This window comes from Lonchura striata, chromosome 23 (genome assembly GCF_050655825.1).
Source record: "Lonchura striata isolate lonStrDom1 chromosome 23, ASM5065582v1, whole genome shotgun sequence".
NCBI classification, from domain to species: Eukaryota; Metazoa; Chordata; class Aves; order Passeriformes; family Estrildidae; genus Lonchura; species Lonchura striata.
In genome coordinates this window covers 3,847,172-3,871,448 of record NC_140725.1, presented here as the reverse complement: position 1 = coordinate 3,871,448, position 24,277 = coordinate 3,847,172, and the positions used below count along the sequence as shown (strand labels likewise).

Here is a 24,277-nt window from a genome sequence, read left to right as displayed (position 1 = left end):
GCCATTCCCGGCCTCTGGAATTCTCTTGCAAGTCTCATCGGGCCTGGGGGATACGAGTGGCTCTGCGGGACCCCCAAAGCCGGGCAGGTGTGGGGTAAAAGCAACAAATCCTGGGACGCCTCCCCAAAACCTCCACCCATCTGACGGATGGGCTGGTGCCATGTTGATTCAGACTGCCTGGCTCCATCCCAAAACCTCCCTGCTCCCGTATCGATGGAGATTCCCAGGGTCTGGGCAGGTGACAAGGTGAGGACGGGACCTGCCCACGGCATGTGGTGACCCCCAGCCCCAGGAAAAAACCCAATTCCCACCTGCCCCTCGAACACCCGAGTCCTTTCCAGGTCACCTCAACCCTGCCTCCTGTCAGCCCCGAGGTTTTAATCAATGCCAGGTGAAACCTAAACCTCCAGCGAGGGGAATGTGCTGCTCCAAAGGCAGGGATGAAGGTCAGGGTGATCCCACTGGAGCTTCTGCCGGGAGAGGGGCCAGACGAGCCGGGGGGATGCTCCGGGAAGCAATTTTTGGGGGGATACAGGAGTTAGGGATGGATGGAGGGGAGAATTTCATTTGGATTTCCAAGCATTTCAGCCTCCACAGCTCTTATCCCGTCCACGTGGGGTTTTTGTGGCATCCTTGGAGGGGAATTGTGGGTTTAACAGCATCATTTGCTGCGAGTAAATAAAATTGTCCATTTATTGTGTGCGATTCCCGAGGCCTCCCAAATCCCGCAGTGCTCACGAGGGCCCCGCGCTGTGCCAGCATCTCTGACTGCCACTAAATAATTCACTGCCCAAAGCCCTGAACTTCATCCCTGCTCCAGGAGAAGCTGGACGGGTGGGGTGGGAGCACTCGGATTCTCCAAGGCTTCGAGAGCACGCGGACCCAGCCGGGATCCAGCTTGGAAAGGGAATTCCCAGTCCCCGCCTCAGTTCCTGCTGGGTGAGGTTGAGGTGGAAGGAAAAGTAAAGGGCTGAACTTGGGAAACTCCTCCAAGGATGCTCCATCTCCTCCAAGGATGCTCCATCTCCTCCAGGGATGCTCCAGCTCCTCCAGGGATGCTCCATCTCCTCCAGGGATGCTCCAGCTCCTCCAGGGATGCTTAATCTCCTCCAGGGATTCTCCAGCTGCCCCAGGGATGATCCATCTCCTCCAAGGATGGTCCATCTCCTCCAGGGATGCTTAATCTCCTCCAGGGATTCTCCATCTCCTCCAGGGATGCGCCAGCTGCCCCAGGGATGATCCATCTCCTCCAAGGATTCTCCATCTCCTCCAGGGATGCTCCAGCTGCCCCAGGGATGCTCCAGCTCCTCCAGGGATGCTCCAGCTCCTCCAGGAATGCTCCAGCTCCTCCAGGGCTGCTCCAGCTCCTACAGGGATATTCCAGCTCCTCCAGAGATGCTCCATCTCCTCCAGGGATGCTCCATCTCCTCCAAGGATGCTCCAGCTCCTCCAGGGATGCTCCAGCTCCTCCAGGGCTGCTCCATCCTGTGGGATTGCGATTCCAGGGTGCTCCACACCCTGTGTTTGGGGTGTGCGGTGGGATCCAGCCTGGGCTGCAGTTTGGGCTGCAGTTTAGGAGGCAGCAGCGTGTTTTGGGATGTGCTGTGGGGCGCAGTTTGGGGCGTGTTTTGGGATGCGCTGCGGGACGCGCCGCAGGCTGCGGATCGGGACGCGGTGCCCCGGGCCGCCCTCCGGGCCGCTCCCCGTCCCCAGCGGGGCCCCGTGCCCACACCGACGGTGCCAGCAGCGCACCCGGCGCCCCCTCCCCTCCATTCCCGGCGCCGCTTTCCCCGCCCGGCCCGGCCCGCGGAGCCCCGGGGGCGGGGGCCAGGTACGGCGGGGCGGGCCGGGCCGGCGGGGCGGCGGCGGGGGAGGGCCCGCCGGCGGCGGCGGGCAGCTAAAGGCAGGTGGCCCCGGGAGCGGCCCCGGGCTGGCTCGGGGGTCCCGCGGCGGCCGGGGCCATGCGGCGGGCGGCGGCCTGAGCGGGCCGGCCATGGCCGGGGCGGCGGCGGCGGGCGGGGAGCGGCGGGCGGCGCTGACGGCGGTGCGGACCGAGGGCACGGGGACCACCGGCAGCGGGACCCCCCCGCCGCCGCCGCCGCCGCCGCCCCGCCGCCGGGGGCTGCTGGCGGGGCCGCGCCCCGGGGCCGCCCCCCGCCCCGCCGGGGCCCCGCGCTGCTGCCGCCGCCGCCTCCAGAACTGCCTCTACAACGTGCTGGAGCGGCCCCGCGGCTGGGCTTTCATCTACCACGTCTTCATGTGAGTACCGGGCACCGGGAGGGGCCGCGGCCACCCGCGCCCCCAGCGCTGCCCGGCGGGGAACGGGCGCTGCCGGCGAAGGAGCACCGGGGGTACCGGGAGAGCCGCGGGGCTCCCAGCGAGCCCCCCCCGGGCTCCACCGGGAAGTTTCTCCGCTGCGTTCCGGGCGGGGGACGCGGCGGTGCCGCTCCTGCCGCCGGTGCCGGGATCGCCACGGGCGGGGAGCGAGTCCCGCGGCGGGTCCGGGCCGAGGAGCTGAGCGCGTCCCCGGGGCTGGGACTCAATCTCGGCGTGGCCCAGAGACCCTTCCCGGTGGCACCGAGGCACCGTGCCCGCTCTGCCGCTGTCCCTGGCCGGGGTCTCTGAGCGCGGAGGGACCCTCAAAGGCGCGGGGTGACAGCTCCGGGTGGAAGCGGGGTCCCTCCGTTGTCCCGTACCTGTGGCACTGCTGGGACAAGGCAGAAGTGCCACCCCGGAGCCGTGTCCGGCTGGGATGGGGCCAGCGGGGGCGATCCGTACCCCGGGAGCTGCGCCCATTCCTGGGTCCATCCCCAGCGCTGGGAATCCCTCTCCACGGCCGGGGGGATCACAGCCGCTCCTTCCCCTGCTCCGGGGCTTTTCCTGAGCTCTGAGCTGCTGCTCCAGCTTCCCGAGCTGGGTCTGAGCATCCCACGGCTCTTGGCAGCTCGGGGCTCGGAACAGCGTCACCCCCTCGGGCTCGCTGCCTCGGGGGAGCCGCGACAGGGATTTGGGGGGTCCCCAGCACACCTGGAGGCTGCAGGGACAGCGGGGGCTCCATTCTGGGGGGGTGTCCCAAGCCGGGACCCTGCTGGGGGCACTGCCCGACATCACAGCCGCAGCCGTGGGGCAGGACGCGTTTCCCCTCTTTGCCCGGCGTGTGCCAGGTGTGGGCACGGACCTTCCGCCGGGGCACCAGCCAAAATTTTGCCTCCTCGCCTCTCCCCTGGAGCGGTGCCGCGGGGCTGCGTCGTTTCTGGGGTGCGGGAGCCGGAGCTCGTTAAGAGGCAGGAAAATGGGTCTTGCCTAAGTTAGCACATCGCGCTGGCAGCAGGGATTTGTCACTGGATGAAAGGGCACCTGAGCTCCCCAGGGAGCCGGGACACGAGCCCGGGGCCCATTTGGAACGACACCTCCCCCAGCCAGAATCCCTGCGTGGAAAATCCCACCCTGGGAAGAGCTTCTCCAGCAGGGAAAGGCAGCCAAAGCCCCCGCCAGGGGAGGCGAGCGGCACTGACGCCGTCCACACCCATGGGATGTGCGAGAGATGCGCCCCTGCTCATCTCCCAGCTGGGATATCCATCCCTGAGCGTCCTCCGCCACTTTGAGCCTGTTTTACCCCAAAAACAACCACCTGGGACGAGCGGCCCCAATTGCAGAGCCCCCCAAAACCCCCCCAGTCCTTCCCCTGCCACCCCAGCGTGCCTAGCCCGCAGCTCCGGGCGCTGGGCTTTGTTCCACGAGATGTGCAGCCGCCGGCAGCAGCAGCCAAACGTCTCCAGCCTTTGCCGGGGAGGCTTTTTGCTCACTCGCTCGCTTAATTTTAGGGCTGAGGCAGCTGCAGGGCAGAGTCCTGCCAGGGACCCCCCGAATCCTGTGGGAAGACGCCGCAGTGGGTGCAAGGTGCGGACATCTGTTCTGTGAAGCCTCTCCCGTAATGTTGCTCATTTCTGGCTTCTTCCAAGTTGTTTTTTTTGTTGTTGTGGTTGGGTTTTTTTCTTTCTCCTCTCTCTCGCAGCAGATGGGAGCTGCGAAGCTGTTGCAGCGGCTCCGGAGTTGTCGGGGGTGATTTGTGTGCCGCAATCGCTGGGTTTTAACAAAAGAGGAGGAAGGTGTTACCCCCTCCCCTTCCACCCGCCGGGGCACGGGAGGGGATGGAGCCCCCGGCCCGAGGTCGGGGCGCTGCCGGTGTCACAATCCCGTCCCCTGCGCTGCTCCCCCGAGCAGGCTGGCTCCGAGACAGGGCTGGCAACTGCTAAAATGGAAATACCCGCTGAGAAGTGACGCGTTTCCCTCGCGGAGCCGCGGAGCGGGGCCGAGCCCATTGACCGAGCGTTTATTGACCGACCTCAGCCTCTTTCTGTCGGCGAATTGATCCCAAATCTTATCCCAGCGCTTTGGTGGCTGCATCACTCCTGCAGCAGCTGCGGCCCGGGGGGCTGGGAGGCCATGGAGCCACTTTTGGGGTCTGATGGATGTCCCCAAAGTCCCCCACGCTGCGGGAAGGGGGCGGTGGGGACGGGGGAGCCCGGGCAGGTGGAAATCCGAGATCCGAGGTGTCCCCCAGCCCGGCCTCAGCGAGCCGCGCCTCGCCCGCTTGGAATGAGAATTCCCAGCCCTGGAGCTCACGGAGCAAATCCGAGAGGGAGCCCAGAGCATTAAGCGAGAGGTTTTAGAGCCAAGGAGGCGAAATCAGGACTTCCTTTTCCCGATCTCCCGCTCGTCAGCCGGCGGGAAGGCTCCTGGCACGGGCAGGGCTGCGTGGCCCGTGGGCACTGCCAGGGGTTTCTGCACCTGCAGCCGCTCCAGGCGGTTTTCCAGGTGCCCAATTCCAGCTATTCCCATCGTGGCTTTTCCCTGCCCACCCGGATCCCCCCAAATTCCCAGCGGCTCCCGGCACTGGGGGGTTGGTGCCGGTGGTTATGAAACGGCTGCGGGGCACCCCAGGAGCTCAGCTCAGCACTTCTGCCGCTCCTGGAGGAACATTTCCAGCAGAACTGCTTCACCTGGAGCAAGCGAGGGAGTCTGAGCCAGCAGCGCCACGAGCAGCCGCAGTCCCCCGCCCGGAGCCCGTCCCCGTGCCAGGCTGAGCCCCCGTGCCAGGCTGAGCCCCCGTGCCAGGCTGAGCCCCCTGCCCGTCCCCCGTGCCAGGCTGAGCCCCCTTCCCGTCCCCCGTGCCAGGCTGAGCCCCCGTGCCAGGCTGAGCCCCCTGCCCGACCCTGTGCCAGACCGAGCCCCCTGCCCATCCCCTGTGCCAGGCTGAGCCCCTGTGCCAGACCGAGCCCCCTGCCCGTCCCCTGTGCCAGGCTGAGCCCCCGTGCCAGGCTGAGCCCCCTACTCATCCCCCTGTGCCAGACCGAGCCCCCTGCCCATCCCCTGTGCCAGGCTGAGCCCCTGTGCCAGGCTGAGCCCCCTGCCCGTCCCCCGTGCCAGGCTGAGCCCCCGTGCCAGGCTGAGCCCCCTGCCCATCCCCTGTGCCAGGCTGAGCCCCCGTGCCAGGCTGAGCCCCCTGCCTGTCCCCCGTGCCAGACTGAGCCCCCCATTCATCCCCCTGTGCCAGGCTGAGCCCCTGCCCGTCCCCTGTGCCAGACCGAGCCCCCGTGCCAGGCTGAGCCCCCTGCCCATCCCCTGTGCCAGGCTGAGCCCCCTGCCCGTTCTCTGTGCCAGGCTGAGCCCCCGTGCCAGGCTGAGCCCCCTGCCCGTCCCCCGTGCCAGGCTGAGCCCCTGCCCGCTGCTGTTGGGGTTTATTTCCCATCTGGCAGAGGAGTTTCCCCAGGGCAGGGAGGGCACGGACGGGGCCTCGTCCCTGCTGGTGTTTGGTGCTGTGGGGACAGAGTGGTGGCAGCTCCCAGCAGAGTGCCAGGGCAAGCCTGGCACGGGGTGAGGGGTGCCAGGCACAGCTGCCCCTGCTCAGGGCTGGGAAATCCAGGCTGGTTTGGGCTGGCGGCAGCGGGATGTGCCCCCTCATGCCAGGGAGATGGTGGTGGCAGCCCATCCCTCCCGGAGCACCCCCGTGCCCGGCTCCCGTCCCAGCCGGGTGTGGAGGGCACGATGGGGCTGCCACCCCCGCCACTCCCCGACCTTGTCACAGCCCTCCAGCACTGCCCGGGGAGCCGGGAAACACCTCCCTGCCCCGCTGGCAGTGCCACCGTGGCACTGCCCAGCCCTCGGGGCAATTCGCAGGCCTGGAGGCCGGGATGGATTGCAGGAAAATCCTTCCGGCCCTGCTGGGTGCTGCCTCTCCACCTCCTGCTTGGAAAAACCTCTGCAATGTCTCTCCAGTTTAACTCTTCCACCTCTCTTCAACTCCCGAGTTTAACTCTCAGCCCTTCCACCTCTTGGAGTTGAGCTCGTTGAAGGTTTTAACTCGGGTGTGCCCAGCTGGGATGTGGCACAGGGCTGTGCCCTTGGAGCAGGGGCTGTGCCCCCAGGGCCACCTTGCCAGGGGCTGAAACGGGAGCTGCTGCGGGGGCAATGCCAGCGGCGGGAGCAGCCGGCACAGCACTTTCCCCTGCCCGATGTGGTGGCACCAGGGCATAAAATTAAGCGACTTCGGCGCAACATGAAACGGAGCATTGATTTTTCCTTCTGTTTTTTTTTTCCCTTTTCCCCCACTCTTCCCTCTCCCGCCGGACCCCCCAGTGGGGTGCAGGGGGTGCCAGGTTGGGTGCCCCCCCCTCAGTGGGGTGCAGGGGTGATGCTGGAGAGTTTTTGGTTCTTTGTCCCCCTCGGCAGCGATCCCAAACCTCCCCTCCACTCTTTGAGGTTTCCAGCTTTGGGGCGGGCGACTTCTCTGGGCCGCTCACATCCCTGTCCCCAAATGTCCCCGTGCCCTGCGGACCCCCGGGTGCTGGAGGAGGGTGACAACCCCCTTCCCTCTGCTGGGGCGCCTCGGAAAACGCTCCGAGGCTTCTTCCCCCGCCTCCAGCTTGGTCCTTGCCAGATGATCCAAGAGCAAAACTATCCCGGCCGCTCCGTGTGAGCGTCTTGGCAGCGGCCGCAGGAGCCTTGTGACCCCGCGGGCACGGCGGGGCCTGGGGGTGCTGTGTGCCAGGGGGATGGGGGGGGTGCCAGCTGATGCCACCAGCGAGATTTTCCTCCCAAAACACCAAGGTTTTAACCCTCTGTGGGATGTCACCCTGTGGGTGCTGCCGTGGGGTGCAGGAGAGGCTCCGCGTCCCGGCTGCGCTTCCAACCTTCCCCGGGGCTGCCGGGGACACCCCGGGCTGCCTCTCCCCGGGGGCTGCGGGGCTCTGGGGGCTTCACCCTCCTTCCCCGGGGCTGCACCTTCCTTCCCCGGGCTTCACCCTCCTTCCCCGGGGCTTCACCCTCCTTCCCCGGGCTTCACCCTCCTTCCCCGGGGCCTCTGAGAGCCCGGGGCCCGGGCTCCGAGCTGTGCCGGGCTTTGCTTTGTGCCATCCCTGCCCGTGGGGAAACACTCGGAGCTTTTCTGCTTCTCTGTCCCGGGCGGCTCCGTGGGACGCTCCGTGCCATGGTTACGGCCGCAAACAGGGCCGCTGCAGCCCGGTTATTTATATCCCCCGCTCCGGCTCTCCTGCAGGGCTGCGGGCCGAGGGATGGGGATTTATGGGACGCGCTGTTTATACAGCTGCAGGCGGAGCTGGACCTGGGGAGCCCGGAGGGTGAAACTCCATCCCCATCCGCGCTGGAGCCTCGCTCGGCTCCAAATCGCGAATTTCCAGCGGTGGCACAGCTGGAGGGCACGGCCCAGGCCCTGTGATCTGCCAGGGCAGGGATCCGTGCCCTCCCAGGGCCGGTTTGCTCGCTCATCCCGCGGCTGAGCGGCTCGTCCTGCGGCGGGGCTGCTCCCCTTCCGCTGCGGTATCGCTGCCGTGTGCCCGGCCGGGGCATCCCCGCGGGGCGAGGGCAAAACAGAACCGGGACAGCACCACGAGGGTCGGTGGCACCCCCGTGACAACCCCGGGGCGAGGGCAAAACAGAACCGGGACAGCACCACGAGGGTCGGTGGCACCCCCGTGACAACCCCGGGGCGAGGGCAAAACAGGACCGGGACATCCCTGCCAGGGCTGGTGTCACCCCTGTGCCAATTGCAATGGTTTGGGAAATTTGGGACCAGGACAGCCCTGCCAGTGCCAGCGTCACCCCCATGCCACCCCGGGGGATTTAGGAAAGCAGGACCAGCACATCCCTGCCAGTGCCAGTGCCACCCCCGTGCCACCCCAGGGGCCGGGGCCGAGTCCCGGGAGGGCCGGGCTGTTCCATCCCCATCCCACCCCAGGAGCTCCGAGCATCCCGGGCCCCCAGCTCGCCCCCGGCTGTTTTGGGGTGCAGCCCCTTTGCCCAGGGCCGTTTGGGGGGCACCGGGAGCCGCGTGGTGCCCGCCTGCCCACGCAGGGAGGCCGACTTGGCGCTGCTTCCCCTGAGCTCAGCAGCTTTCCCGGCTCAGCTGCTCCCGGGCCGGCTCGGGCGGCAGCAGATGGCAAAGCCCACCCTAATGAAGATTAATTGAGGAGATTTCGCCTTCCCCGCCGGGTTTTCATTATTGTTTTGGGGAGGTTTCATTCCTGCCGGCTCCCGTCCCCGTGCCCATGTGCTGGGAATGGGGGGGACCCCGCGGGGAGGGGGATGGAGACGGGAATTTGATTCGGGATTTGATTTTGACTCTGTTTCCTCCATCCCCCGCGACGGGGAAGCCCTGCAGCTCCTCTCGCCCTCTCTCTGCCCCCTCCCCATTCCCCTGCCAGCATTCCTGGCTTTTCCAGCTCCTCTCGGAGGGTGGGAAGAGCAGGGAGCTGCGATGGGAGCCCGGCACTGCCGCTCCCCAGCGGGGTTCGATGGAGGGCTGAGGGTGTCAAAACCCCCCTGGGTGCTTGGTGGAGCGGCTGAGAGCAGAATTCCTGCCCGGGAGGGATGGGGGATGCTGGTTCCTGGCTCTCCTCGCTGCCTTCAGGCATCTGACCCTTCCCTAAGCCGCTTAAGCGCCGCCGGCAGCCGGGACGGGGCGTTTGCCCAGGCTTTACAAGTTAATTCCTAGCAGGTGATGCGTTCCCAGAAAGTTCCTTTCCCAGCCAGCCCCGTGGGACCTCTCACGCCTGGATCCTTCCCCAAATCCTCCTGGGATGTTTCCCCACCCATCACGGTGGTGCTCCAGGGTCGGGGCCACCCACAGCGAAGTCCCCGCGTGTGCCCAGGCACGGGGGACCCCCTCCCTGCTCGCTGGGCGAGGCGAGGGGCACAAATCTTTGCAGGCTGCGAGATTTCTGCCTTCTCCTCTCGCTCCGTGCTCCGCTGCCCGTGGAATTGCCGGCGAAATCCCTCTTGGGTAATCTTTTCTCGCTGATGGTGCAGCAAGCTCCGAGCTCTGCCCTGCGCCGGGGTTCGCTCCTCAGCCCTGCCCGTGCCGCGGGGGTGCCGCTGGTCCCTGCGGGCTTCACCCCGGAATTGCAGCGCCGGAGGAGAAATAAAAACCCCAATTAATAATTCAGAGGGACAAGGAGCCGGCTCCAAGCTTCTGCCCTGCGGGTGGGGAGCGCCCGGGAGAGCAGCGAGGACAGGGTGGGGACACGGCTGTGACACCCCTGTCCCCTTCCTGCCTCCGGCTCTCCGTCCTCCCTGCTCTGCATCCAGCCCTTCCGCCGTTCCCAAGGAATTTTTTTGCTGTCGGTCCCACCTCCGGCAGCTTTTTTTGGGGGGAAAAGGAGCCAGGTGTCCCCTTTTGGACGTGCCACCCTCGTGCCCCTCATGCCAGGGCTGGGTTTGAGAGACCCCAGCCCCACACGGGGCTGTGGGGTCGGTGGGGAGGGGTCCTGGGTGGGACAAGAGCATCGGTGCCTCTCTGCTGTGTCCCCTGGTGCCTTCCCAGTGGCACTGGGACAACTGGGACAGCTGGGACAGGAGTCACCCCTCTGATGGCCCTGGCAGCGGTTCTGCCCGAAAATCCCACATCGAAAAGAGATGGGAACGTCCTCCTGAGCGGGGGCTGAGCCCCCCGCAGATTTCCCCTCTATTAAATTGAGATATCGCCTTCCCCACCGGGGTTTCATCATTGTTTTGGGGTTTTGGGGAGGTTTCCTTCACCCCTGATGGCCCCCGGGCATCGCCACCATGAGAACACAGCCCTGGGGGTGAGATGGGTGCCACCAGCTCCAGGACAAGGTGCCAGTGCCACCAGGGCTCAGCCAGGCCGTGCCAGTGCCACCCAGCGTGGCGTGGCCACAGCCCCAGTGCCATCCCGAGCAGCGAGTGGCACTTTGCTCGCCGTCACGTGGGCCGGTGGCACAAACCCTCCTCTTTCCTTTTTTAGAATCGCTGGATCAGGGGAAAAAAAATGTATTTTTGGAGGTTTCATTCGCTTCAGCTTCAGAGTCGACTTTCTTTTTTTTTTTTTTTTTTTCTTAATTCCCCTCCTTATTTTAAATGGGCCAAAGCCCCTTGTGCCTGAGCCCAGCACTCGGGGAGGAGCAGCCTCAGAGCAGTTCCTGGTGACTTTTCCACTGGGTTGACACTTCCCAGGCGTCGCTGGCATGTCCCCACGGTGGCAGTGATGCTGGGGACACTCCTGAGGAGCCCTGGTCCCCTCCCTGCAGCACCAGAGCCCTGCGCAGGGCAGGACCCCCGTGTCCCTCCCTGCCTTTAATTAAGAAGCTGCAGGGCTGCGGCAGAGCTGGCACCGAGCCCCAGGGCAGCTCCTGGGTTCCCCAAAGGCTCCATGCCACCATCTAGAGGCAAAACGTGTCCCCAGTGGCTCTGTCACCACCTGGGGACGTCTTGATGGGGGGGTTCAGGCTGTGAGAGGGGGTGGCACTGTGGGCTGGGGTCCCCTGGCTGTCCCTGTGCCCACATGGACATTTTGTCCTTCCAGATTCCTCCTGGTCTTCAGCTGCCTGGTGCTGTCGGTCTTCTCCACCATCCAGGAGCACCAGAAACTGGCCAACGAGTGCCTCTTCATCCTGGTGAGTGACGCAGGAGCGACGCCGGGATTTCCTCTCCCCACTCCACATCCTCAAGGAACCGGGCAAGGCCGCGGGCAGAGCCCCCGTGACCTCGCCGCTGACGGTCCGGTGGCACCTTGGGGGTGGCCCTGGGTGCCACCGCGGCTCGTGGTGGCCCGTCCCACCACGGTGCACCAACCACTGGAAAAGGCAGGGCACGAGGGGCTAAAAAAGGCAACTTTCCCCCAAACTGTCAGGAAGAGCTGACGCAGGGACTTCTCCCGAGTGACGGAGACTAAATTGGGAAGGTCCTTGTGACTTTTCCTGCGAGTAAGCAGAACGGGGGCTTGTTTGTGCGAGAGGCAGGAGGACAATGCTGACAGCGGAGGAAAAGGACCCAGCTCGGGGCGAGGAGGAGAGCGGCAATCCCCGCACGGCCCCGACAGCCTCGGCGGGGCCACCCCGCACCGCGCTCAGCCCGATTCACTTTGCCCCCCTCAAATCTGAGCCCCTCCGCTCTCCCTGTAGTGAAAATGTGGTGAACCCCAGCTCCAGATCAGAAGGCTGAAGGATAGCTTTATTAAAACTATACTATATCACATTAATATACTTAATTAAAGAGTTACTGTACTATTCTACATGCTTACTTCTTACTTACCCATCTAACTCAAACTCGTGACTCTGCTGAGAGTCCAACCCAGCTGGATCCATTGGTCACTGACCCCAAACAACTTCACCAGAATCCACCCCAGCCATCCCTGCAGGTGAACAATCTCCACACCACATTGCACATGGGGAGAACAAAGGAGCAGAGATAAAGATTGTTTTCTCTTCTCCTCCCTGGGCTTCTCCTGAGGGACAGAATTCTGTCTGTCTGTCCAGAGAATGTGAATGGCACATTTTTCCCCCTCTCAGGAATTCGTGATGATCGTGGTGTTCGGCATGGAGTACATCATCCGCGTGTGGGCCGCCGGCTGCTGCTGCCGCTACCGCGGCTGGCGCGGCCGGTTCCGCTTCGCCAGGAAACCCTTCTGCGTGATCGGTACGGGCTGGCACCGCGTCACTCTGCCTCTTGCAGGGCTAAAAATAGCTTCTAAAATAGTTGATAATTGTTGGGCGTGCACTGTTAGTTTGGTCGTGGTCAAAGGGGTTAAAAGTGTTGCTATAAGAAATATCGCACCTTGTCAGAATCTGAGCTATTGATGATCCTGAGATTGTAGAAAGTCTCTGTCTTTCTGCCCCACTGCCAAAGCAGAAGCCATAATTGGTCTGTGCTGGTTTCCAGGTTGTTTATTCTGTTGATCTCTCACATGTTCTGCTGCCCTGCCCAGCTCTGTCCTGCAGGGCAGCGTGTGGGGCTCTGCCCTCAGTGGGATGTTACAAACATTAAATACCAGAAACTCCCTGGGCTGGATTTACAAGAATGTGCCAATATCTGTCACCTACGTTGGACAGTGTGTCCCCAGCCTGAACCAACAGAAAAATGCCAACACCACAGTGAGACATGGAGGGCATGAAGAAGGAGAAAAAGGACAAGGCACACCCAATTTCCTCCATCTTGTCCCCTTTGGACCCCTAATCTAGAATCCTAAAATTTTACTTTTGCACCCGTGCCACACTTTATTATTACTGATATCAAACACTCAGAGCTGGTAATTGATCCTGTGAGATTGAAAACTCTTTTCCATTTGCAGAGATCACAGCCAGTGTCTCTGGGGGCTCTGTCCAGGGGGGTTCCTGACCCCTGCCAGGGTCCCAGACCTGCCAGGGCAGCCAGAGGGAAGCCCTGGATTCCCACAGCACCTACGTAAAGTACAGACTGTCTCTTGCAGTGTTAAAAATAGGTTGTAAAATAGTTGATAATTTTTGGGCGTGCACTGTTAGTTTGGTGGTGGTCAAAGGGGTTAAAAGGGTCATTATAAGAAATATCACACCTAATTAAATGCACCACCCCCCAGCAAAACGAGCCAGCCTGGACAGAACCATCATGGGCCAACCAAGCGCCTTAAACCTTCATGCAAATGAAGGATCCAAACAGAAACCAATCCAAAGGGACTAATGCAACAAAATAATATAATGCATTAGTGCGACACGACAGATTTGCAGGGGATTTTATTGTGTATTTTTATGGGCGGAATTCGGGATTACCCACTCACCGCCCTGAGCCTCTGTGTCCCCCCAGATTTCATCGTCTTCATCGCCTCGGTGGCCGTCATCGCCGCAGGCACGCAGGGCAACATCTTCGCCACGTCGGCGCTGCGCAGCATGCGCTTCCTGCAGATCCTGCGCATGGTGCGCATGGACCGCCGCGGCGGCACCTGGAAGCTGCTGGGCTCCGTCGTCTACGCCCACAGCAAGGTGAGAAAAATCCCTCAGCGACCTTTCTCTCCTCTCGCAGCCCCTAAACTGCCAAAGCCCACCCTGGGTCCAGGGTGGCTCCGTGTGGTGGAAATATCCCTCCTCCAACCCAGGATTCCAAAGAAAGGCTCAGCAGTCTCTTGTTTGGTCTCATGGTTATTTATTGCAAGTTATCTACAAGATTTTCTTCTGGGGCTGCTGTGGTTTGCTCACAGCTCAGGCAGAGGCACACACACACCCTGACATCCTCTCTGACCCCGACTGCTTCTTCTCTCCCACCCAGGGCTGCTGCTCTCTTTTATATGGTACATTACGTGTTACATGGTTACAGTTTTCCCAATGCCTATTACCTATATTAAATGGTGCTTTTCTATCTTTTATATGGTACATTACGTGTTACATGTTCACAGTTTTTCCCCAATGCCTATTACCTATATTAAATGGTGCTTTTCTACTCTAAACCAACCTGTGAGTGCCAACATCACCAAGAACATGGAGGTGAGGAAGGAGAAAGAGGGAGGACAGGGCAGACCCAAATCCCAAATCCATCTTAAACCCTCTGACCCCCATGTACAAAACCAAAACCCCCTGTACTCAAAAATTCTTCCCTCTACTTTGTGACTACTTCTACTCTAATATCTAAACTTTTGTGACTTCTTGTTCTTCCTGCAAGGTTGGTAAATCATACCATGGCTCAAACCCAAAATCACAGCTGTTTGCAGCTGCCTGCCAGGGTCTCAAATGCTTCTGACCTGGGCCTGGAACCTCCAAAAATGCCTGAGGGACATTTTGAGTTCTGACACTAAATTATCAGGCTAGCCCAGAGATACGAGGCGTTGAGGGGAAGAACATCAGGAGATGGCAGAGATTTCCAAAAGAGGCTCTCAGCCCGATGTGGTTGTCCAGCTCTTTATTCCATGGTCTGAGGGGAAGAGTGGGGGAAAATTGAGTGAACAGGAAATGTCAGGGGTTTATCCAGGCTCTGGACAGGATGGGCTTCTCTGGCTCTCCACCAACCCCGTTGGGGCAGGAAGGAGGAGACCAGGCTAATCTTGATCGGAGTCACAGGGGTCCCGGGCAATGGGGGCGAAACGTGGCCTGAGAGCAACGTGACAACCCAGGGGCATCCCCTGAGCTGGGGCATCGCCTCTGAGCCGCCGTGCCCCCGCAGGAGCTGATCACCGCCTGGTACATCGGCTTCCTGGTGCTCATCTTCGCCTCCTTCCTCGTCTACCTGGCCGAGAAGGACGCCAACGTCCAGTTCGCCACCTACGCCGATTCCCTCTGGTGGGGCACGGTAAGCTCGGCCTCCAGGGCGCCCTGGCCTCGGGAGGGGAGCAGGAGGGTGGGGGAGCGCCCTGCAGGCCCCCCGCTGCTCTGCCCCCCGGCAGGTGACCCTGACCACCATCGGCTACGGGGACAAAGCGCCGCAGACGTGGCTGGGCCGGATGCTGGCGGCCGGCTTCGCCCTGCTCGGCATCTCCTTCTTCGCCCTGCCCGCCGTGAGTAGGGCCGGGAGAGGGTCCCCTCTGCAAAAAGAACGGGGGAATGGGCACAGCCCCCCGTGTGTGGCACCCACAGGCTGTCCCCTCCCGTCCCCAGGGGATCCTGGGCTCCGGCTTCGCCCTCAAAGTGCAGGAGCAGCATCGGCAGAAGCACTTTGAGAAGAGGCGGACCCCGGCGGCCAACCTGATCCAGGTGAGGCAGGGCTGGCGTGTCCCACCCTTCCCCTTCCCCTTCCCCTTCCCCTTCCCCTTCCCCTTCCCCTTCCCGGGAATGCTCCGCTGTCCCCTCATTGCTCTGCCTGTCCCAGCTCCGCATCTCGGTCTCTGTTGCCTGCGGGGGCGCGGATGGATGGAGGGGTCCGGGAGGGTTCCCCCATCCCGATGGATCCCGATTCCTGGGAATCTCGCTCCCCGCAGGCTGCCTGGCGCCTGTACTCCACGGATGTCAGCCGGCTGTACCTGACAGCGACCTGGTGTTACTACGACAGCCTCCTGCCCGCCTTCAGGTAGGCGGGAGGGGGTGAGGGCTGGGCGGGGGTCCCGGTGGGTATGGACAGCCTGGGAAACCGGGAAGGACCTCCTGGAACCCCCGGGAGCTCGGTGGGGTCGAGTGGCACCGACATCTTCCTGTCGCTGTGGAGGCAGGACGGGAATGAGGAGACTGATCAGAAGGCTGTGAGAGTAAAACTCCGGTTTATTTAAAATACAGCGCTCTTCTATACAGAGCTTGTGAGGATCAGCTTCATTGGACCAATGGAATAAAACCTGAGAGTAAAACTCTGGTTTATTTAAAGTACACTGCTCTTTTATACAGAGCTCCATGAGGATCAACTCCTGAGAGTAAAACTCCGGTTTATTCAAAATACCCCGCTCTTTATATAGAGCTCTGTGAGGACCAACTCCATTGGACCAATGGAAAAAAACCTGAGTAAAACTCTGGTTTATTTAAAATACATTGCTTTTTTATACAGAGCTCTGCGAGGACCAATGGAAAAAAAACTGAGAGTAAAACTCTGATTTATTCAAAATACCCCTGCTCTTTTATACAGAGCTCTGTGAGGACCAACTCCATTGGTCCTGAAGTGAAAACAATTCAACCCATTGGTGTACAGTGCTTGACACACAGTGATAGAACTTAACTATAAACAATGTGAACAACAAGAGAGATAAAGAATTATTTACATTCTTCTCCAGCTCTTTCCCAGGCTTCTGCCTGGCTGGAAACTCTCAGTTTCTCTCTTTGACCAAATCTGAGACCCACACCTTCCCAAGGTGGGAGTCTGCTGAAGGAGCCGCCTTCATCCTCATCATCCTCACAGCGCCCATCCCATCCCATCCCATCCCATCCCATCCCATCCCATCCCATCCCATCCCATCCCACCTCACCCACCCAAAGCCTTCCTCCAGCAGCACAGGGAGTGGGGAGGGCACTTGGGGACCACACGGCTGCCGTGGTGGAGCTGCAGCTGGTCAGGAGCTGGTTCCAGGCGTGGATCCAGTGGGAGCCCCGTGTCCCGTTCCTGCAGCGTGGCCCTCCCGCGATCCCGGGGATTTTACCACAAAGGCTTCCCAAAGGTTTTCTGGAGCTCTCTTCCAGATCCCGAGGGTTTGTCACATCCCCGTGAGCATCCCTGCCCTGCTCTGGCCGTGTGACAAATCCATCCTTCTGTCCCACTCTTCATTTTTCCAAAGGCAGAGTTTTCAACAGCCATAGCCCCGAGTCCCAGCTTCCCGAGCATCACCCCAAATCCTGGGCATCTCTGGGGGCTCTGCTGCCCCTCCTGCTGTGCCAGGAGCTGTTTTCCCTGTGGTGGAATTCCCACAGAGCCAGATTCCAAACCTGCTGGCTCTGAGCTTTCCCCTTCTGCCCGGAGCCCAGGATCTGATGGTGACAGGTCCCCATGTCCCCACCCCGTGCCAGGTTTGTCCTTGCCTCATCCATCCCCCTCAGAACGTCCAACCCTTCCTTCTGTGGAATCCTATCCCAGACCCTTCCCCAGCCCCATCACCCCCAATTAAGAAATGTTTTTTTGAACAAAAATCTGATTTTTTTTGTTTTGTTTTGCTCTGGTTTTGCTTTGGTTCCCGCTCAGGAGGACCCAGCGCTGCTCAGCCTCGCTTTGCTGGTTTTGTTTGCTTTGGAAATTTTAATTTCTCTCCCTTTTTTTATTTCACCCCGACCTCAGAGAGCTGGTTCTTATGTTTGAGCATTTGCACCGGGCTCACAACGGAGGATTTAGGAATTCAGAGGTGAAAAAATGGCCTGACAGATCCCCACCGCCCTATCACTCCTTCACCCCTGCCCAGAAAAGCTTCAGCCTGGCCGTGTGCTCAGGGGAAAGGTAGGAGGGGATAGCCCCCGTGTTCTCCCTCCTCTCTGCTCTGTCCCCTCTGCTCCTCTGAGATGTCACCGTCACTGCCACACCACACCCGAGGTGCCACCACCCCAAACTGGAGCTGCTCCTCCCGGTGCTGGGCATCCCTCCTGCTCCCGGTGCTGCTCCCAGCCTCCAGAAGGAGCAGATTCCATCCTGAGGGACACCTTGGGGCTGTTGTACCTCCCTGAGGTCACCTCGCTGCCCTCTTCGTGTGGCTGTCACCCCGCGATGTGGCACAGGGTAACCGAGAGTGGCAGGAAACCTCTTGGCATGGGCAGTGGTGCCATCCCAGCGGGATGGAGCCATGGGGCAGCGTTCCAGACCCCCGGAAAGAGCAAATCCTGGAGCTCGGGAGAGAACAAATCCCAGAGCCTGGGAAAAGAGCAAATCCCAGAGCCTGGGACAGAGCAAATCCCAGAGTCTGGGAAAGAGCAAATCCCAGAGTCTGGGACAGAGAAAATCCCAGAGTCTGGAAAAGAAAAAATCCCAGAGTCTGGGACAGAGCAAATCCCAGAGCCTGGGACAGAGCAAATCCCAGAGCCTGGGACAGAGCAAATCCCAGAGCCTGGGACAGAGAAAATCCCAGAGTCTGGGACAGAGAAAATCCCAGAGTCTGGAAAAGAAAAAATCCCAGAGTCTGGGACAGAGAAAATCCCAGAGTCTGGGAAAGAGCAGATCCCAGAGCCTGGGACAGAGCAGATCCCAGAGTCTGGGACAGAGCAGATCCCGGAGTCTGGGACAGAGCAGATCCCTGGAATAAGAGAGATCCCAGAGTCTGGGACAGAGCAGATCCCAGAGCCTGGGACAAAGCAGATCCCAGAGCTGGGGCTGGGAAGGGCTCCCGTGCCCATGAGGAGAGAAGGGAGGGCTTGAGGCTGCCCTGCAGCGGGTGGCAGCTGCTCTGCACCGTGTCCCTTGTCCCCTCTGCCTGAAGAGGAGATCCCAGCGTGCCACCAACGCTGGTCACCCCTGCCAGGACATCGGGCCGGCGCCAGGGGTAGGTGGGGAGAGGCCTCGTGCCTCAGTTTCCCCCGTGCTGCCACATCAGCAGGGCTGAGGCTGCAGGTGCGGGGCTGAGCGGGACCTGCTCCCCCAGGTGAGTTCGGGGTTGGGGAGGCTCCTCCCTGGGCTCTGTCACCAGCCAGGAACCGGCAGAGGAAGGACCGACACCCCCCCCCCGGCATCGGTGGCCTGAGCCCTCCCATCTCCCCCGCCAGCACCACCTCTCATAACATCTCATCTTCTCTCTCTCCTCCCCTCTCCTCCTCCTCCTCCTCCTCCTCTCCATCCCTCCACCCTCCCCCAAACCCGCCGTGCCCCCTCTGTGCCCCCAAGCTGGAGCGAGGAGGACGCGCAGCCCCACAGGTGTTTACGCCTCAGGTAACGCCCGGCCCCGGCCGCGGGGAGCCCCCACCCGAGCCCGGCAGGGTTCGCGGGGCCACCCCGGTCCCTCTGCTCGGCGGCTGTCCCCAAATCCTCGTGGCAGAGCCCAAAAGCGCGCAGGTGTTTATGCAGGACCCAGGCGGGCAGCGGCGCCGCGGGCACGGGGGCGCGGTGCCCGGGGCGCTCCGCTCGCCGCCCGCGGCTGATTCTCTTTTCTCCTGTGTCTGTGCCCTGCCCCTCCAGCCCCATCTTTAGTGGTAAGAGGAGGCTCTTGCAGACCTCGTGGGGCACGTGGAGACGGAGGTACCGAGTCCTGCCCGTCCCGGGAGCCTCGGGATGCACGGACGCGCTCCCTGCCTGCGTGCCTGCGGCATGGACGGGGCTGGGGACCGAGGCACGGCGGGTGGAGGCTGAATTTGGGGCCCCCCCCAGGGCAGGGAGGCTGTGCATGGTCTGGGCTGAGCTGGCTGTCCCTTGCTGCCTCAGTTTCCCCGTTGCAACGTGGATGGGAACGGGTTGGTGGCAACAGTCTCCGGCACGTGGAGACATCCCATTAATCCCATAAATCCCATAAATCCCATAAATCCCAGCTGGGTGCTGCAGCCGGATTCCTTGGACACAGCCCTTCCCAGCCTGGGAATGTGTGGGATGTGTGGGAGCCACCCTGTGTGGCCAGCACAGGGAAGGGCTGCGAGCTCTGTGCCCTGCCAGGACCCTGCCTGTATCCCTGCCAGGACCTTGCCTGTATCCCTGCCTGTATCCCTGCCTGTATCCCTGCCAGGACCCTGCCAGGACCTTTCCTGTATCCTTGTCTGTATCCCTGCCTGTATCCCTGCCAGGACCCTGCCTGTATCCCTGCCTGTATCCCTGCCAGGACCCTGCCTGTATCCCTGCCTGTATCCCTGCCAGGACCTTTCCTGTATCCCTGCCTGTATCCCTGCCTGTATTCCTGCCTGTATCCCTGCAAGGACCCTGCCTGTATCCCTGCCAGGACCTTGCCTGTATCCCTGCCGTTATCCCTGCCTTGCCCTGCCTGAGGAAATCCAGGAATGTCACCTGGGTTTCGTGGAGCCTGTCGTGCAGCGGGTGTGGGATCCACTCCGGGTCCTCCCCGGCTTTAGGGTGTTCCCCGTGTGTCCCCTCGAGCTGCGTTTGGGGTCTCTCATCACGCAAAATACGGGGGTTTTGAGTAGGTCCTGCATAAACAACGCCCGGTGTTTCCCCCCTACCCGAAATTGCAGCGGGGTTTGGGAGCAGAACTCGCGGCAGGGCAGGAGCAGAGCCTGGATTGGGAGGTGCAGCCCGGAGGAGGAGGAGGAGGAGGAGGATGAAGCAGTTTGGCCGGGTTTGGACACCCCGTACCAGCAGGGATGGAGCAGGAGCAGAGCTCAGCGGTGGCCCCTGCCGCCACGCCTGTCTGTCCCCTCTCTCCCTGCCTGTCACCTCCTTCCTCTGCTCTCGGGACCAAAAATAAAAATGGGATTTAAAGGAGCAGCCCCAGCGCTGCCCCTGCAGGAACCGCCTGCTCCTGACCCGACTCGTGCCCATCACCTGCCGGGGGCTCTCTGTGAGCTCAGCACGGTCACCCCCACTTCATACCCCACTTCAAACAGGGGCCACCTCGTCCCTGTCCCTGTCCCTGTCCCTGTCCCTGTCCCTGTCCCCAGGGCCGTGACGCCGCCCTCCCGCTGTCCCCGCGCAGCAACAAGATGGGCATCAAGGAGCGGATCCGGCTGAGCAGCTCGCAGCGCCAGGGCAGCCGCGGCCGGCAGCAGCCCCTGGGGCCGCCCCTGCACCGCTCCCCCAGCCCCGAGGACGTGGCCGAGGCCTCCAGCCCCACCAAGGTGCAGAAAAGCTGGAGCTTCAACGACCGCACCCGGTTCCGAGCATCCCTCAGGCTCAAGCCGCGGACCCCGGCTGAGGGTGAGCCCCTGGCTGGGGGAGGGTCCGGGGGACACTCTGGGGGGAGTTGCAGGGTTGGGGACAGTCCTCGGGGTGTGCCATCCACCCGCTCTTGGCACCCACAGGCGACTGCCCGCCGGAGGACAGCGGCGAGGAGAGGAGCTCCCCGTGCGAGCTGACCTTCGAGGACATCATGCCGGCGGTGAAGACCCTCATCCGGGCCGTCAGGTGAGACTGTCCCCTCCCGTGTCCCCCGAGCTCCCACCCTGGCACCCCGTTCCTGCCTCCAGCCCGGCTGTCCCTGCAGGATCCTAAAGTTCCTGGTGGCCAAGAGGAAGTTCAAGGAGACCTTGCGTCCCTACGACGTCAAGGATGTCATCGAGCAGTACTCGGCCGGGCACCTGGACATGCTGGGCAGGATCAAGAGCCTGCAGACGCGGTGAGGAGCCCTGCAGGTGGCCCCGGGGGTTCTCCCACCTTCCCTGGCGGGCTGCCGAGCCTTTGGGAGTGACGGATGCGCTCTGCCCCTTCCCTCCCTGCCAGCGTGGACCAGATCGTGGGCAGGGATCGGGCGCTGCCCGCGGACAAGAAGGTTCGGGAGAAGGGGGAGAAGCCGGCGCCGGAGGCGGAGCTGGTGGACGAGCTCAGCATGATGGGGCGCGTGGTCAAAGTGGAGCGGCAGGTCAGGAGGGGACACCGGGGCAATGTCCCCGTCCCTCGGGAGGGCCAGCCGAGCCCCTGCCCACCCTGCGGCCCTTGCAGGTGCAATCCATCGAGCACAAGCTGGACCTGCTGCTCGGCCTCTACTCGCGGTGCCTCCGCAAGGGCTCCGCCACCTCCTTGGTGCTGGCCGCAGTGCGGGCGCCGCCCGGCGAGCCCGACATCACCTCCGACTACCAGAGCCCCGTGGAGCACGAGGACATCTCCGCGTCCGCCCAGAGCCTCAGCATCTCCCGCTCGGCCAGCGCCAACATGGACTGAGCAGCCGGCAGCGGGACGGGCGGGCAGGACACCGGGAGCGCCCTGGCCTTGTGGCGCTGTCCCCGCGCTGTCCCCGCGCTGTCCCCTCGCCGTGTTACTTGAACCGAGTCTTCCTCTGCGGGGACACGGCTGTGGCACTGCGGCATGGCCAGCCCACGCTCCTGGGGTGCTCCTGGGGTGTTCCTGGGATGCTCCTGAGGTTCTCCTGGAATATTCCTGGGGATGTTCCTGGGGATGTTCCTGGGGTTCTCCTGGGGATGCTCCTGGGGATGTTCCTGGGGTTCTCTTGGGATGCTCCTGGGGATGTTCCTGGGGTGTTCCTGGGATGTTCCTGGGAATGTTCCAGGGATGCTCCTGGGGATGTTCCTGGGGTGTTCCTGGGGTGTTCCTGGGATGCTCCTGAGGTTCTCCTGGAATATTCCTGGGGATGTTCCTGGGGTGTTCCTGGGGATGCTCTTAGGGTGTTCCTGGGGATGTTCTTGGGGTGTTCCTGGGATGCTCTGGGATGTTCCTGAGGTGCTCCTGGAATATTCCTGGGGTGTTCCTGAGGATGCTCCTGGGATGTTCCTGGGGTGCTCCTAGATTGGTCCAGGTTGTTCCTGAGGATGCTCCTGGAATATTCCTGGGATGCTCCTGGCTTCCTGCAGGATGGCACCCCTCAGCTCCGGGCTCCTGGGTGCTCCCCGGCTGTGGTGGGGATGCTCTGGGCTGGCCCCATCCCCTGGGGGTTGGTTTGAACCCCAGCCCCAGCCCTCAGGACAGGTCCTGCCTGGTCCCCCAGAGCTGAGCCGGGGCCACCACCAGCTATGCAAGGTCCCATCTCCCTCTTGCTGCCCGTGCAGGGGTGTGGGGGCACTACCCGGGGTGGCTTTACCTGTGTCACTCGGGGTCCCCAGTGTGGGGAGCAGGGGACTGCCCCCCCTGACCAGGCTGCACCTCTCCAGAAGCACAGCAGAGCCTTCTGCCTGCCCGTGCATGCTCCCAGGGCAATATATATATAGAAGATATATATATATATTTATGCAATAATGTCTTAATATGCAACACCCCTGGGAAGAGCAACCCGAGGGGCCATAGGCAATAAGCAACCCCCTGCCAGCTCCCAGGGCTGGGCTGCGCTGCCGGGGGGTGGCCCTGGAGCCAGGAAGGTGAGCAGGGCTGTGGGGACAGCCGCTGTCCCCAAGGAGCGTCCCTGCCCCGCGTCCTCCTGCTTAGAGGATTCCCTCCCGGCTGGCTCCTGCGGTGCTCACCTTGTCCCTGTCCCTGTCCCCTCTGCGGTCCGGGGAGCACGGGCCGGGCCTGGAGGAGGCCAGCTCGGTGGGGACAGGGCGGTGTCCTTGCATGTCACCTCCAGCAGAGCCGCGACAGCTCCCGCGCTGCCCCAACGCCCTGCGCTGCCCCGCTCCCAGTCCCGGCGCTGCTTCCCAGCCTGGCACCGCCGCGGCTGTGCCAAAGTGCCAGGCTGGGCTGGCAGCCGAGCCTCCAGCGGGGCTGCGTGGTCGCCCCGCAGTGCCTGGGCTGCTCCCACCGCTCCCCGTCCGCCCCTCTCCGGGTTTGGGACCGTGGGATTCGCACCCCCTCCTCCCGTGCCTCTGCCCCGGGCACCGGCGGCTCCTGGCCCTGCTCGTCCCCTCGCCCCGTTCGTGCATGTGGCCAGCGCGGGCCGTGCCAGGGCCGCCCCTGCTCCTGCCCGGCTGCTGCCACGCCGGGGGACGGCTCTGGGTGCGTGGCCGTGGGGCGAGGTGCATGCGACAGCTTTGCCCGCAGCCGCACGCAGGAATTAACCCTTAGAACCCCGCCGCCGGGGCTGGCTGGTCCCCGCAGACCCCCGAGCCAGCGGTAGTTACCTCACTTGATTAACTTAATTAACTTATTTGTTTCATTAAAATTTGGAGTAGAGGCTGCCCGCCTGCTGCCGTCTGTCTCCCGGTGCTCCCGAGAGGTGGCACTCCAGCCTTGTCACCGAGCCGCGGCAGGGGACAGCAACGTCCGCCGGGGGACACGAATGTCCGGGAGGGGACACAACTGTCCGGGAGGGGACACAAGTGTCCGGCAGGGGACACAATTGTCCGCAGGGGACACAAATGTCCGGCATGGGACAAAAATGTCCGCAGGGGACACGAATGTCCGACGGGGACACAAATGTCCGGCAGGGGACACAAATGTCCGGCAGGGGACACAATTGTCCGCAGGGGTCACAAATGTCCGGCAGGGGACACAAATGTCCATCAGGGGACACGAATGTCCTGGAGGGGTCACAAATGTCCGTCAGGGGACACAAATGTCCGCAGGGGACACAATTGTCCGCAGGGCTCACAAATGTCCATCAGGGGACACAATTGTCCGCAGGGGTCACAAATGTCCGGCAGGGGACACAAATGTCCGGCAGAGGACACAACTGTCCGGCAGAGGACACAATTGTCCGCAGGGGACACAAATGTCCATCAGGGGACACGAATGTCCGGGAGGGGACACGAATGTCCTGGAGGGGACACAAGTGTCCGGCAGGGGACACAAATGTCCATCAGGGGACACAATTCTCCGCAGGGGTCACAAATGTCCGTCAGGGGACACAATGGTCCGCAGGGCTCACAAATGTCCGTCAGGGGACACAAATGTCCGGCAGGGGACACAAGTGTCCGGCAGAGGACACAATTGTCCACAGGGGACACAAATGTCCATCAGGGGACACGAATGTCCGGGAGGGGACACGAATGTCCTGGAGGGGACACAAGTGTCCGGCAGGGGACACAAATGTCCATCAGGGGACACAAGTGTCCGCAGGGGTCACAAATGTCCGTCAGGGGACACAAATGTCCGGCAGGGGACACAATTGTCCGGCATGGGACACAACTGTCCA

General features: G+C 62.5%; 1 protein-coding gene across 2 annotated transcripts; it reads left to right on the top strand.

The window, feature by feature from the left end:
- The first annotated feature begins 1,993 nt into the window (after nucleotides 1-1,993).
- KCNQ4 (potassium voltage-gated channel subfamily Q member 4) lies at nucleotides 1,994-23,323 on the top strand. 2 transcript variants are annotated; one of them, XM_085559764.1, is made up of 14 exons: nucleotides 1,994-2,259; nucleotides 10,841-10,931; nucleotides 11,826-11,952; nucleotides 13,093-13,268; nucleotides 14,440-14,565; nucleotides 14,660-14,770; nucleotides 14,871-14,966; nucleotides 15,191-15,279; nucleotides 18,778-18,837; nucleotides 20,237-20,457; nucleotides 20,562-20,664; nucleotides 20,744-20,875; nucleotides 20,980-21,118; nucleotides 21,199-23,323. In XM_085559764.1, the coding sequence occupies exons 1-14, from the start codon at nucleotides 1,994-1,996 to the stop codon at nucleotides 21,415-21,417; spliced, it is 1,956 nt and encodes a 651-aa protein (XP_085415890.1). In that variant the 3' UTR covers nucleotides 21,418-23,323. The 2 variants fall into 2 exon arrangements, with proteins under 2 accessions (XP_085415890.1, XP_085415889.1); XM_085559763.1 differs by lacking the exon at nucleotides 18,778-18,837 and adding an exon at nucleotides 16,960-17,115.
- The last annotated feature ends 954 nt before the right edge of the window (nucleotides 23,324-24,277 follow it).